We start from the raw sequence: 13,056 nt of genomic DNA, 5'->3' as shown, positions 1-13,056 counted from the left end.
AATACCAATTACTTGTTAAAGTTTTGTGCCTTTGTACGATCAGTTGGATCTCATGATCACATGATTGCAATTCATACATGTGAATGATAGAAGTAAATTGCACTTTTGTCTAAGGAAATATGAGGTGTTTCATGAAATGTTTTGTCAAGGGATCGGTCATTAAATTCCAAGATTTTCTAATGTCCTTGTACTTCTTTACACCAAAAAAGAGGACAGACATGATATTTTGGTTATTTATTGTTGAATATGCTATTATTTTAATGGTCCGGCCCACTTGACATCTACCTAGGCCGTATGTGGCCCGCGATGAGAAATGAGTTTGACACCCCTGAGCTACAGGACAACCACAGCGATTTCATCTTGTGCATCCTGGTGGTTCCTCTCTGCTCTTAGCCGCCTGCTGACTCAATCAGAGCATCTATGAGAAAAAAAAATCGGGATTTGAATTTTTGTTTGGAGCACCAGAATAATAGAAATAAATCCAGTCAGTACACACAAACTAAACATTTACGTCTTGAATCAAATCTGAAATACTTGAATATCTGTTGTAATGCACTGTCCTCTTACCTACTTTAATCATTTATTTATATCTATTTAATCCATTACTTAAGGTTTACATTTTACAGACTTCTTTCCCCACTTGTTCTTTTAGTCATATCCGAGCAGTCAAATATATGAATTCCCTGAAATGTCATGTATACGAAATATGTTGAATATCTGACATGTCTTACGAAGAAAAAAAAAAAATTGTGTTTGCATTTCAGTGCTTCATTATTTGCAAAGCCTTGGTAAAACAATTTGCATTTGACAGTTTAGAGCAGAGGTGCCCTGTTCATTTTTACAGGGGGCCACATGAAAAATCTGAAATGTGTTGGGGGACCAAACCAACAATGACTAATCATTTAATACTGCTCAAAATACATTTTCTCATTTAATCCTTTTTTTTATGCATCACTTAAATCAAGATTCTTTTGGTAATAAGAAATATGAATATTCTGTAAGAAATACGAATATTCTGTAAATATTTATAAAAATGTATAAACTGTCATTTATGTTGAAGGGTGACTTCTTAGTGATCTTATAAAAGTAATACTTTAAATAGAACAAACACAATCATCACAATTTTATTTTTAACTTGTTAATTTCTTCACAACTGGAATGGTTTGTATAATGCCACAAGGGAATTTCTCCATTGTGAGATCAATAAAGTCTTATCTTAAAGATGAACAACTGATCAACTTTATACATTAGCAATAACTGATTTTAATCATGTGTATAGTACAATCTGTCATGGGCTTCAACAAGTGCATTGAAATCTGCCTCAATGTCTGATGTGGCTATGTGCAGGACAGCGACGAGGTGATCATCAGTAATGGAAGACCTGGATCTGGATTTGTTAAACTTTATCATTGAAAATGTCCGTTCGCATACATATGTAGATCCACAGACCACAAGGACCTTTTGCGCATGTCACCTTATGCATGGAAAGTCCTCCTCTTTGAGTGAAGAGTAAAAGTCAAGCAGGGGGACTGACCCAAAGCGCTTTGCCAAACATGTGTCAGACTGCACTTCAATAAGTTCCATCTGAACATCACTGGATGCATTATCAACACTGCAGGTGAAGGGAGAAGAACCCATGTGCATTTCACCCTTGACTGTTTGAAAGTCTTGAAATTGCCTTGAAAACTCAAAATGCAGGGCATCTAACATGGATGAGTACCTGTAGAGCTGACCTGCTGATGGTGTAGCTTGCTTCAGTGTTGCTTCTCGTTTGGACTACTGCAACTCCCTCCTTGCTGGTGCCCCAGCGATGACCATCAAGCCTTTGGACCTTATTCAGAAAGCGGCAGCCCGCCTGGTGTTCAACCATCCCATATTCTCCCACAAAACTCCCCCTCTTATGTCCCTTCACTGGCTCCCGGTCGTCGCCCACATCAAGTTCAAGTCCCTGGTGCTTGCCTACCGGGCAGTGAATGGGACAGCCCTGTCATATCTCCAGCATATGGTCAACACATCAGCACATGTCCCTACCCGTCCCCACCGATCTGCCACCTCTCGGCGACTGTCGACCCAATTACTCAGAACCCCTGGCTGCCGATCGAACCAGTCTCGGCTCTTCTCGGTCTCGGCTCCTCGGTTGTGGAGCAAACTCCCAAAAAGGTCAGAACAACGGGGTCACTGCCCATCTTTCGCCGTGAGCTGAAAACACACCTCCTCACCTAGCACTACCCTAGTAATCGCATTTAGCCCCCAACCACCCCGGAAAAAATAAATAAACGATGAAATGAATCTATGTATGTATGTATATGGTTCTGAGATGGCTATTTGGGTGAGCAGTCACTTCCGACTACTGGTACTTCGGATCTTCGGTGACTGAATTGCATTTTTTGTAGGTCGCTTTGGATAAAAGCGTCTGCCAAATGACTGTAATGTAATGTAATGCATTTGAATGAGAATATTATCTCTCACTTGACATGACAGAAGCTGCAACTTTCTACTGAAAGCTTTGACTCCGTTGTACATTTCATACTTCGAAAAGTCCTTTGCTTTGCAGTTTGAAATTAAGTTAATTCATCTGAGCACTCACATCTACAGTAAAACCAAGATCTGCCAACCAGTCTGCCTCTGAAAGCTGAGGGATGGCATTTCCCTTCTTCTCACACAACTCCTGAATCTCCTCTCTCAGGTCCCAGAAGTCTTTCAGCACTTTTCCCAACCTGAGCCACCTGACAGCTGTACAGTAGCTTATGTCACCGTGGCCAGTCTTGTTTGTCTCCAAAAGTGCAACAAATAGTCTGTGATTCACAGCTCTTGCTGATAAAGTTAACTGTTTTAGTAGCAACTTCAACAACGCGATTCACTTTTAACACTGACTTGCAGAACCCTTCCTGATGTCTAATACAACAAAAAAAAAGGGAATTTCTGCTCAGGGTTCTTTTCTGCCACTGTCTTGGATTCTCTTTAAAAGACCAGCTATTTTCCTGTGAGATTTGGACAGCAATCTGTTGTCACGACCACCAGTTTGTCCCATTTCAGCCCCAAGTTTTCAACACATTTACCTGTTAGGAAATCACTCCCTGTTTTTGTCCCTTTCATTGACCGCATGCCGGCCAGCTACGGCGTGATTTTGAAGTTTGCGTTGATCCCACGCACAAAGATGAGCAGCTGGGCAGTGTCCCGCATATCACAGCTTTCATCCAAAGCCAGGAAAAAAAAATAATCAAGTCATTCTGGCTGTCTTTCATTTGTAGTTCCAGGTTTTTCACCATGTCCTCAGTCATTGTCGCCACGGTGCGGCGGGAAAGGGAGACGTTTTTTCGGAACATATAAGCGCGGACAAGTCCACCACTGACTTCTTCATAAACTCCCCATCAAAAAATGGTTGGCTCTTTCAAGCGAACATGTGAGATATGACAAAACTTGTCTCGACTGCTGCACCTCTGTAAAGTGTTTGTTGAGTTTGGGCAAGCAATACAGACGACTCTTTATCTGAAAACTTCTTGTATTTCACCTCACGTTTGGTCACGTAGTGACGATGGAGATTGCAATCCTCTAACACAGCCACTTGTGCAAAACAAACAAACGGGTTTAACTTTGACTTCTGTAGATAAATATTCCGCTGTCCGTGCCTTGTTGAAAACTTTATTTTTTTTTTACCATGAATCGACATTTTTGGGGATTGTGGGTTTTTGGCTGCTAACATAACCTGCCACTATGCAGACAGCAGCACAAGGCGTCAGGCCTTTTCAAAATAAAAGTCTTGTTGCTTCGCATCCAAACCAAAATACTTGTTTATTTATGACTGGCGGAACGCGGGCCGGACAGGGACATAACATTCCCAGGTCTGGTTAAGGGAAAGAAAACCCATGAATTAATGTTGAAATAGCCAACTACTTTTCATGTAACCAACAAATGACAACGCTTAATTAAAATTTATATGTAGAGAATTTTGATTACATTAGGGCTGCTCTATAGGACAGACATTGAATAAACTCTTAATCCAATTTTACTTGAGCGTCTCACAAACATTAAGGTTCATGATTAGGGATTTATTTTCAACAAAAACAGGTTTACAATTTACCAAAATGCAAAGGTGGTTTCTATGGAAAAGACAGATGCAAAATGACTACAAGGATTTATCGAATTTACACTGAAGCATAGTGATTTTATAGACACATTTTTTTATAACAAAGGAGGGGGTCAATAATCATTCTAGTGGGACAGCAAGTTGGTAAAATTAACTAAAGCCTTGAGGAAAGACACCTCTATGTGAAGTAATATGGTTTCTTGACATTGATGCCATATTCTGTTAGAGCCGGGGTCAGATCTTCCATGGTCAGGGTGTACTTCTTATCCTGAAAAGAAAAGCAACGGGAACAAATGTGTCCTTCTTATTGATAGGCGGTCTTAAAAATAAATTATAACTTTTGCAGACATGGATATTCAAACAGATAACTTATTGAATCTTCAGCATACAGTGAGTCTTCCATTTATATAATACAGATAAAAAAGTGAAACAGACCTTTGTCTTACTCCTAGAGCTTCCTGAGGCGGTGCCCTTCATTTTACAATACTGCAGTGCATCATTGGCTATGTCTGAGATGAACTTCTGAGATGCAAGGGATATCAGACGGATTCTACAGAAAGAACAAATAAAATTACCTCATTGTTGCCACAAATACTTGGCTTTGGCGCACAACTATTTAATTCCAAGAAATGTTAATGGCAACGACTACTTGCTAGGTTTTGCAACTGATAGCCATTACAAATGCCTAAAGGCTTCTTACTTGTATTTAAAATCATCATTTGGTATAGTCCAATGTAACATTAAACTCATGTGTCTTGACTTTTTAAAAGAGACAACAACGAGCATCTCCATTTCAAAGAATCGTTTTGTATTTGTGGGAACCTCATGCAGAAGTGATTAGTGAATCTGGTTTACCATTAACTCTCTAGGGATGCAAACAGCATTCAAACTGTGATTTGGTTGAGACAATACAACAGTCATGTTTGGACACAAACATGATTTAAGAAAGAGTACAGGATAAGACATACAAAGACCTTTGAGGACTTGTTCGTTCATTCTCACTGCTTGTAAAAATGTAAACCTCATAGTTTCCTCTTCCTTACAATCTAAAGATAACTCCATCACAGAAGAAGAAATTGCTTTATTTTTTTTCTCTACTGAAGCTGACAAAGGATAAATATATGGTAAAAGATTCAATTTTTTTCTGTGCGGGGATATTTTTAAACAACTGTTACACATCTCTAAATATATTACATACTCAACATCTATTAGCCAGGGTTCCTCACAAGTGTTTGATATAAAACAGCAATGGACGAACACATGGACTTTGAGGTATATAGTGCAGTTAACTTACATTCTTGGATCAGAAGCTTCAAAGCCAGCCCGGTTGAGGTAGTAGCCTGTGACTGCATCAGGGATCTGTAAAATAATGCATTTTAACATTTCGTCAAAAGCTACATAGGCCTTCTTATACACACTTTTAAAAGGAACTGATATTGCATGTCATTAATGTACTAATTCACTTCTTCAACCAACAACAATATGAACCCCAAACAAACTTTTAAGATATTCAAACAGATTACAAGTAGCATTGTCTGTTACTGTGTAAGACTTGGTGTTGAATTTGATGAAGATAAGTAGTAGTCCCGGCACAAGTACAAAATTCCCACAATGGGGGAAAATCAGGTTGAGAAAAAATTATTACCATTAAACAAGGAGCATTATAGCATTATTCTTGTAATACTAAAATATAGAGCTCTAAATAAGCTGGGTATCCTTTACAAACATTTTAAAAAGACTATTCATCCTTCAGGTGGATATAAAACACCACCACATTTTAATAGTACAAATCCAATTATTTGACCATCTATTCATGTTAAAATCTGTTATTACCAGGATGTGGATGTGTGTGACTGAACTGCGATCAATTTTAAGACAAGGCGCAGAGTAAGATTGTAGAACAACTGCAATACCTGTGAACGCAGTAATTAAGTAATGGAGCAAACTTGACTTACTGTAGGAGTGTACTCTTCCAGTTGCATGACAAAATCAGCTAAGGGTGTAGCAGAGATTGCAGGTTTAATGTCTCCGTTTGTGATGCCTCCGGGAACATATACGCCGTTAGAAACGGACACATCTGATGAAGGTGTCACCATGGCCGCTGAAGTTGAAGCTGTAAAATGTCATAAGAGTTTAGGAACACGTAATTTTTTAACTAAAAGAATACACATTCTACACTATGTGACGTTACAGAATGCTATGCTATCAGGTCACAAAATGCTGATTGCAAGTTATTGTGTGACAAGCAAGATTTAGTCAGAATTACATCGAATGAGTAGGAAAGGGGGAACTGCGTCGATTATGGTTCAGCTAAACAGCTGAAGTCACCGAACATTACCATTAGTCGTAACCGAAGGGATGCTGCTGACGTTGGTCGTTGCACTATCATTTGCGATACAGTTACTTGCAGTTGTAGACGTAGTGGATGAAACTCCCGTTGTGGCAGACTGACTGACGCCTTCAACATTCATGTTCAAATTTGTTTTCGATCTTTGCCGTTTAGAAGTCACTTGCTAGAGCTAGCTAACGCGCAAAACATTTGCTAACCAGAGCAGATTATGTTCCAAATATGCCCACAAACTCGATTCCAATCGCTGTAGCTCTACCTTCGCTTTTCGAAAAAAATGTAAGTTGGTAGCTAGAATACTTCTATATTTTTAGACGGTATAAAAATCAAGGAAACACGCGCTAGCCAACATCTACAAAGCTAGTAGCTACAAACAGTAGACTCGGACTACACGCCGGTCGGGCAGCTAATCGCGTCACATGACCTTCGTTCTGCGTTACGTCAGACTGTGACGACGAGAATCAACTCTGTACGGTCCGACTGCTCCCTGCAAAAAAACAAACAAATAAAAAAACGCTTCCTGCGAAAACAAACAAACAAAAGAAAAAAAACCCGACTACCTGCGAAAACAAAACGAAACAGCTCCCTGCAACACACAATCAAGCAAAAAACTACCTCCTACAAAACAAAAACAAACAAACAAAACTCCTCCCTGCTAAACAAAGAAAAAACTGCTCCCTGCAAAAAACAAACAAACAAAAAATTGCTCCCTGCAAAACAAACGAACAAACAAAAATACTCCCTCCTGCAAAAAAATCTGCTCCCTGCAAACAAACAAACAAACAAACAAACAAACAAAAAACGGCTCTCTGCATGTATGTGCTTTTCCAAGTATGCCTTGGCTCACTTTAACCGCCTGACAAGAAATGCATGCAGGACAGGCACGTATACACAGGTATAGACCGGTATATCTAAAAGTTGATAATGTAATGCAACGGTGTAGCCGAGAGGCGGCGGGCAATCACCCAACAAAATTCGCCTGCATGCTCGAGAGGGCAACGCAGGCATAGTCCGCAGAAAATTGGACAGAGGGTGCGGCTGGGAAAATAATGAAACAGGCTATTCAAAAGTGTGACATATGACTGAAGCTTCTTTCATAATGAATCCAAGAAACCTAACTCCAATGAACAGATTTTCCACAATCATTTGTGGTAGTAGAGGGAAATTAGGCATCACGCTCAGTTCTTGGTTAAACCTGATACAGTATTTCATGCAGTGTCTGAAAATAAATTGAATCGGCCAATTGAGGTTGAAAAGACTTCTGCCTTAAAACATTGGAATTAAATAGTATTGACAAGTTAGTGAGAGAGGATATGAAGGTAGTTGGTGTGAGAGAGGAGGATACAGAGAATAGGGTTAGATAGAGAAGGTTGATTCACTGTGGCGACTCCTGAAGGGAAAAGCTGAAAGAAGAAGAAGAAGAAGAAGAAGAAGAAGAAGAAGAAGAAGAAGAAGAAGAAGAAGAAGAAGAAGAAGAAGAAGAAGAAGAAGAAGAAGAAGAAGACCAGTTTTATTTAGTTAATACCAGAAGAGTCAATACTTGATGTAATTATTTTCTATTAGGACTGAACTGCAGGCAGTGATCACTTCATGATGCCTTAAACAACAGCAGTTCAAGTTTTTCAGGTGAGAGTGCTGGTCAAAGCTTTCCCCCAAAAAATGGGAAGAGATGGAATCTTGAACTGGTTTAGAAAATTTGCTGAATTGCTAACAGATTTTTTTAAAGCCTTAATTTTTTTTATGAAAACCTTTGTTAAGATACAAAGCATTAGTCATTTTACAATGAGGAAACAGGAAAAAAAGAACTCAAGAAAAATGATCTGTGTGTCATGCTAAAGATCAACGTTGGGCCCCAATAACAATGGCAATGTCAAAATGATCACTCATTAGAGCTGTGATGGCTGATCCTGTAAAGGAGAAAGTTACCTAAATTATTATTAAATGTCTGTGGAGGTTCTCAGTCATCCAGGTCATGGTGAATTCTTGTTGAAATCTTCTTGTCTTGGTAACTGGACTTGAATTTCTTCACTTATTCACTCATTCACTTATTCACTTATTCACTCACAGATTATGGTACCCATAATCCATAATCCATTATTGTATCCATAATCTGGACCCGCCCAAACACTTGGCAATTGTATTCAGAAACTCCCCCTAGGTCATGAGAACTGAAGAAGCCTCTCGGATGAGGGGTGAAACATCTTCGAGTGAAGAAATTCAAGTCCAGTTGACAAGACAAGAGGATTTCAACAAGAATTATTATAAAATATTAGAGAGGAATTAGGTGAATTATTAACTACTAGCTTTTATTGACTGTGAGAAAAACAGGGATTTTTTTTCCTTGAAAATTTAAGTCTCATTCCTCAAAATGTCACAATAGGTAAATAGATAGAAAGATAGATGTTTATTGTGTGTCCAAGTAGCATAATTTTTTTCCTCGTCCAATTTTGAAAAGAAGGGTTAAAAAAATCCAATTAAAAAAATAACGTCTTTTGCAATTGTTTTTTGGGGGGCTGGCAATGGTACTTTCTCAATGGGACCTGACGGTAGTAACTTGAAGGATTGGTACAAGCGGTATCATGTCATGGTGGTGGCTTTCCTGGTAACTATCTCAGTGTAAAACTCTATGAAGGGAGGGAGTCATATGGGACCCAAATATTTTGACAACTTATTTTATTTTCCAGGAAAGTTTGATTTTATTTTGTTTAGTGGTGAGTGAATCGTACCAGGATGCCATATTGAAGGGGCAAACGGGCCGTGTTTCCTTAATGACAAAGACAGACCTGAGCTTCCTCCGTAGTTGGAGACGCTGCTGATGTTTCTAAGGTATAGACAGTATGTGTATTAATGGTCAAGGCTGTGTCAGTCTCAGTCCCCTGGTATTTGAATGACTTGTTCCACCAACTGACCATTGGTGCTGAGTGTCTGAAAAATAGGAAACTGCTGTGACACCACTTTTTCTCGGCTCCCACAGTATACCTCTTTGGTTTTATTGATGTTGTGCACAGGAGACTTTCCTGGAAAGTGCTTTGGCTTCAGTCACATGGATAAGAAAAGAGAATTATGCATTAAAATTGTGTTAACACTGTTGACAGTTGAAGAGCAGTCAATGAAAAAAAATCCTGGTGTAGGGATACATTGAGTTAAGCTGCTTGCCCATTGAGTACAACAGTCAGAAATGCATCCACTCCATGTTTGACCTGATAAGCACCGAGAGTGAATCCAGCCTCTTTGCCACCATGCTGTAGCGTTGGACAGACATAAGTCTCTTCATGCATTTGCATAATACAGGTGTTAGGGAAACAGGTATGAAGTTGCTGAGGTACTCAGCATGTGACTTTTTTGGGAATTGGAATTATTTCAGATTCCTTTCTGTAGTGAGGTACACAGACAGATTCCAGGAGTTGCTGGAAGAGTACTCAGGCGAGTGGGGCAGTTTTTCTCCAGCCTTCCTCTGAGCTTGTTCATACCAGTCGCTTTATATGAGTTTACTCTGGCAAAGACGGAGGTCACCAACTTCTTGTCGATAGAAAGGGCTGGGATGGATCCTGGCTTTGGTGGGGTCCTGCTGGCTGATATGATAGATCTTCTGCAGAAGATGTTGAGTTGCTATGAAAAGGGGCAAGACCCCGGCGGTTGATCTCTGCAAGCTTGGGGGCTTTCCCATTCATAATTTTCAACTCCTGCCATGCTTCCTTTGCATTTCCAAATATTAGCTTAGGTTCCCCTTATTTTCTCACTTCTCACTTTAAAAATGAGCTTTGGCCATTTTGTCCTACCCTATAAATTCTTATCCAAGCTCCCTTACCTCAGGGTTGTTCCCCTCTAACAATGCCTTTTCCTCTGAATTTTGCACATTTTCATGTCTTTAGTAACCCACTGTTTGTTATTTGTATGCAGGGTTATTTGCTTGGTGGGAGTGACAGCATGTAAAGCTATAGAAGAATGGTAAATTGTAATGGTAGATAACGGACTATGTTAAAGGTTTTCACAGTGGATCCAGGAAAAGGTATTGATCCAGTGGATTTTTATGTTTAGAAGATGAGGGAAGGAAGGATTTTTTTAGAAAGGGTTCTTTGCTACATACATTTTTTTTCTTTTTTATGAACTGTCCTTCAGACTTTTGGACAGCCCGCACAATAATATGAGGAACACCACAATGTATTCTTGAAAATGCCAGATGAATTATATCCTTGGCAGTTTTCTCCAAATGTAAATATCAACAAAGACATGACATGAATACATTAGGATATTTGTCAGCTAACCATGAAGAACATCATTAAATTGGTCTTGTACTGGATGTATTTTAGAGTATGTGATTGAAAAATACATCAAAGCTAACTTACAAAGTATATTTACTTTGAATGGTTTCAGTTATTTCATTACATCATGTTGTCAAGAACTGCATTATGTTAAGTTACATTTCACAGCCTTTTTTTTTCAAATTGTTATTTCTCTATTCCTGTGACCTCGTGCTTCTCAATTATATTCTGTGACTCAATTATATTCTTCCCTCCACTCTCTGCCACAACTAGTATCATTTTTCTATAAAATTGTTATATGTACACCTCTGTATAGCATTGTATTCTTATTAATGTAAAAGAAAATAGAAAAGAAAGAAAAATAGATTGACTTGCAAAAAAGAATAACTTATTCAGTGTTTTTTTTATTCTGTAACGGAAAAGATTCAAAGGGCATCAATTTTCCAGGAATTTATAAAAATAAACTCCTTATTTAAACTATAAACCTTTTTGTTTCGCACACCCCACTATCTCAGAAGCAATGCCCGAACCAAAGCCATGCAACTTGCAGTGCCATCTTGTTAACACTGGGTGTCACTAGTTTATTTCATCTGAAGACTGCATTTTATCAGGCCATGAAAAAATTTGCTATTGTTCTTTGGAACATAGGAAGTTGATCACACATGAGAGGAATTATTCACACTTAGTGACTGCAAATTAACCAAGCAGCAGCAAATAATCCAACAAAAGTTCACACATCCCATTATAAATTGCTGCAGTATATTGAGTTCAGGCATTTGTAAAACAGGGAAGCTGCAACAACACAATGTTTACTGTTATTGCAGTTCAATACCTCACAAAGGTGCTGCCACCATCTGACCGAAATACTCCAAGAGGGCTGACTTCTCCACAAGGTCATATAAAACACCTGATCTTGAAATGCTTGCCTGAAGATGTGAACCTGTGATGGGTTTAAAAGCATTGTAAGCAAAAGACTCATTAGACTTAAAGAGCGTGGCAACCCAACAGTGGCAAAACCAGCTCCTGACAATTAACTAACACTTAGGTCACTTGCACGGCTCATGTAACACACTGCACTCGGTAACTTCTGTTTAACTTTCAGACCAAACAGGTCAATAGGAAATCAACTGCTCCTCTGTATGAAACATCTAATCAGTAAACTCATGAGAGGTCAGCAGACCAGGAATGAAATCCACTGCCAGACTCCAAACTACACCCCACCCCAGATGACTGCCAAACAGAAGAAAATAAAATGAAGCAAAATGACAAATAATGCTCGTATGTAGAGCAAACGCAAGTATAAAGCTGAAGCGATCTAGCTCACAAGTGACCATCAAAATGCTCTCAGGTTGACATTCACCCACCTTTTGGTGTACAAAAACTGAAGCCACACAGCCAGAAGAGTTCTGTTATGATGGGTGTGGCCGCATTGATGTTACAACCTGACGAATGGGCAGCGACATGAAATGAAGACTTACGATGAAGTTTAAAAGTTATAGTTTTGTTTTTATGATATAATTACCATACCAAAACATTTAGTGGACTAGAGAGTGGTGAACTATTGCCAACTTCCAACCACACCTCCTTAGGTGAAGGCTCATACAACACCCAGGATATTTTTCTGGGACTGGAAGACCTATGAGGATGCAGAGAAAGCGATTTATATGCATGTATAGGACATGGTAGATTTATTTTCTTTCTTTCTTTTTCTTCAGAGTCTTGTCTAGGCATTCTGATAAACCAGTACCCGCTGCTTTTCCTGGACATAAACATTCATAATGAACTATTACACATGGTTATGAGAGTTCTGCTGCTAAATTGATTATCTAATCTTCAGAGCTGTCACACTAAGGCAAGTCACATCATCATGTAACCCAAGAAACTAAAAATTGAAAACATTTTTATTGTCAAAGAGCCTCGAAATTGGAGTCTAACATAGGTAGGAAAAAATCCAATATGGCGCTGGGTGCGTAAATGAGTGATATACTGTCTCATTCTTTCTTATATTCTTTCGTGCCGTGAAAGCTTAATGGGAATCAAAGTAGCACTGTATTTAAACAGTGAATTATAGATGAACTCATATGCATTTTAACCCATGATGGTCAACTGCTGAATAAAATATCAGCTTTAGCTAACATAGTCACAGTAGCATTCTAATGGATTGACAATAACTGTCCAAATTAACTTTAAATGTGGGCTAACATACAATAAAATGTTTGGAAATTCCAGATGCATTTTCATTGACCGACTGGTGCAAAATGCTGCAAAGATTTAACTTAAACCTGAGAACAGCAAACCAGCCCATAGGTATGCCTTGGTATTAAATGTTAAAAATGCACCTGACCCACTCATTATCCGTT

At 38.9% G+C, this 13,056-nt stretch overlaps 1 protein-coding gene across 1 annotated transcript; it reads right to left on the bottom strand.

Moving 5' to 3' along the window:
• Positions 1-4,038: 4,038 nt before the first annotated feature.
• On the bottom strand, positions 4,039-6,846 carry taf10 (TAF10 RNA polymerase II, TATA box binding protein (TBP)-associated factor). Its single transcript, XM_086141825.1, has 5 exons — positions 6,426-6,846; positions 6,043-6,200; positions 5,382-5,446; positions 4,523-4,637; positions 4,039-4,355 (listed from the first exon to the last, which is right to left on the bottom strand). Exons 1-5 carry the CDS (start codon positions 6,556-6,558, stop codon positions 4,266-4,268), a joined length of 561 nt encoding a protein of 186 aa, XP_085997951.1. The 5' UTR covers positions 6,559-6,846; the 3' UTR covers positions 4,039-4,265.
• Between the last annotated feature and the right edge of the window lie 6,210 nt (positions 6,847-13,056).

This window comes from Fistularia commersonii, chromosome 34 (genome assembly GCF_037954325.1).
Source record: "Fistularia commersonii isolate RoL2024-O1a breed Wild chromosome 34, RoL_Fcom_v1.0, whole genome shotgun sequence".
Lineage (NCBI taxonomy): Eukaryota > Metazoa > Chordata > Actinopteri > Syngnathiformes > Fistulariidae > Fistularia > Fistularia commersonii.
Note: the sequence above shows the minus strand (reverse complement) of the source record. Positions and strands in the feature narration are given on the sequence as shown.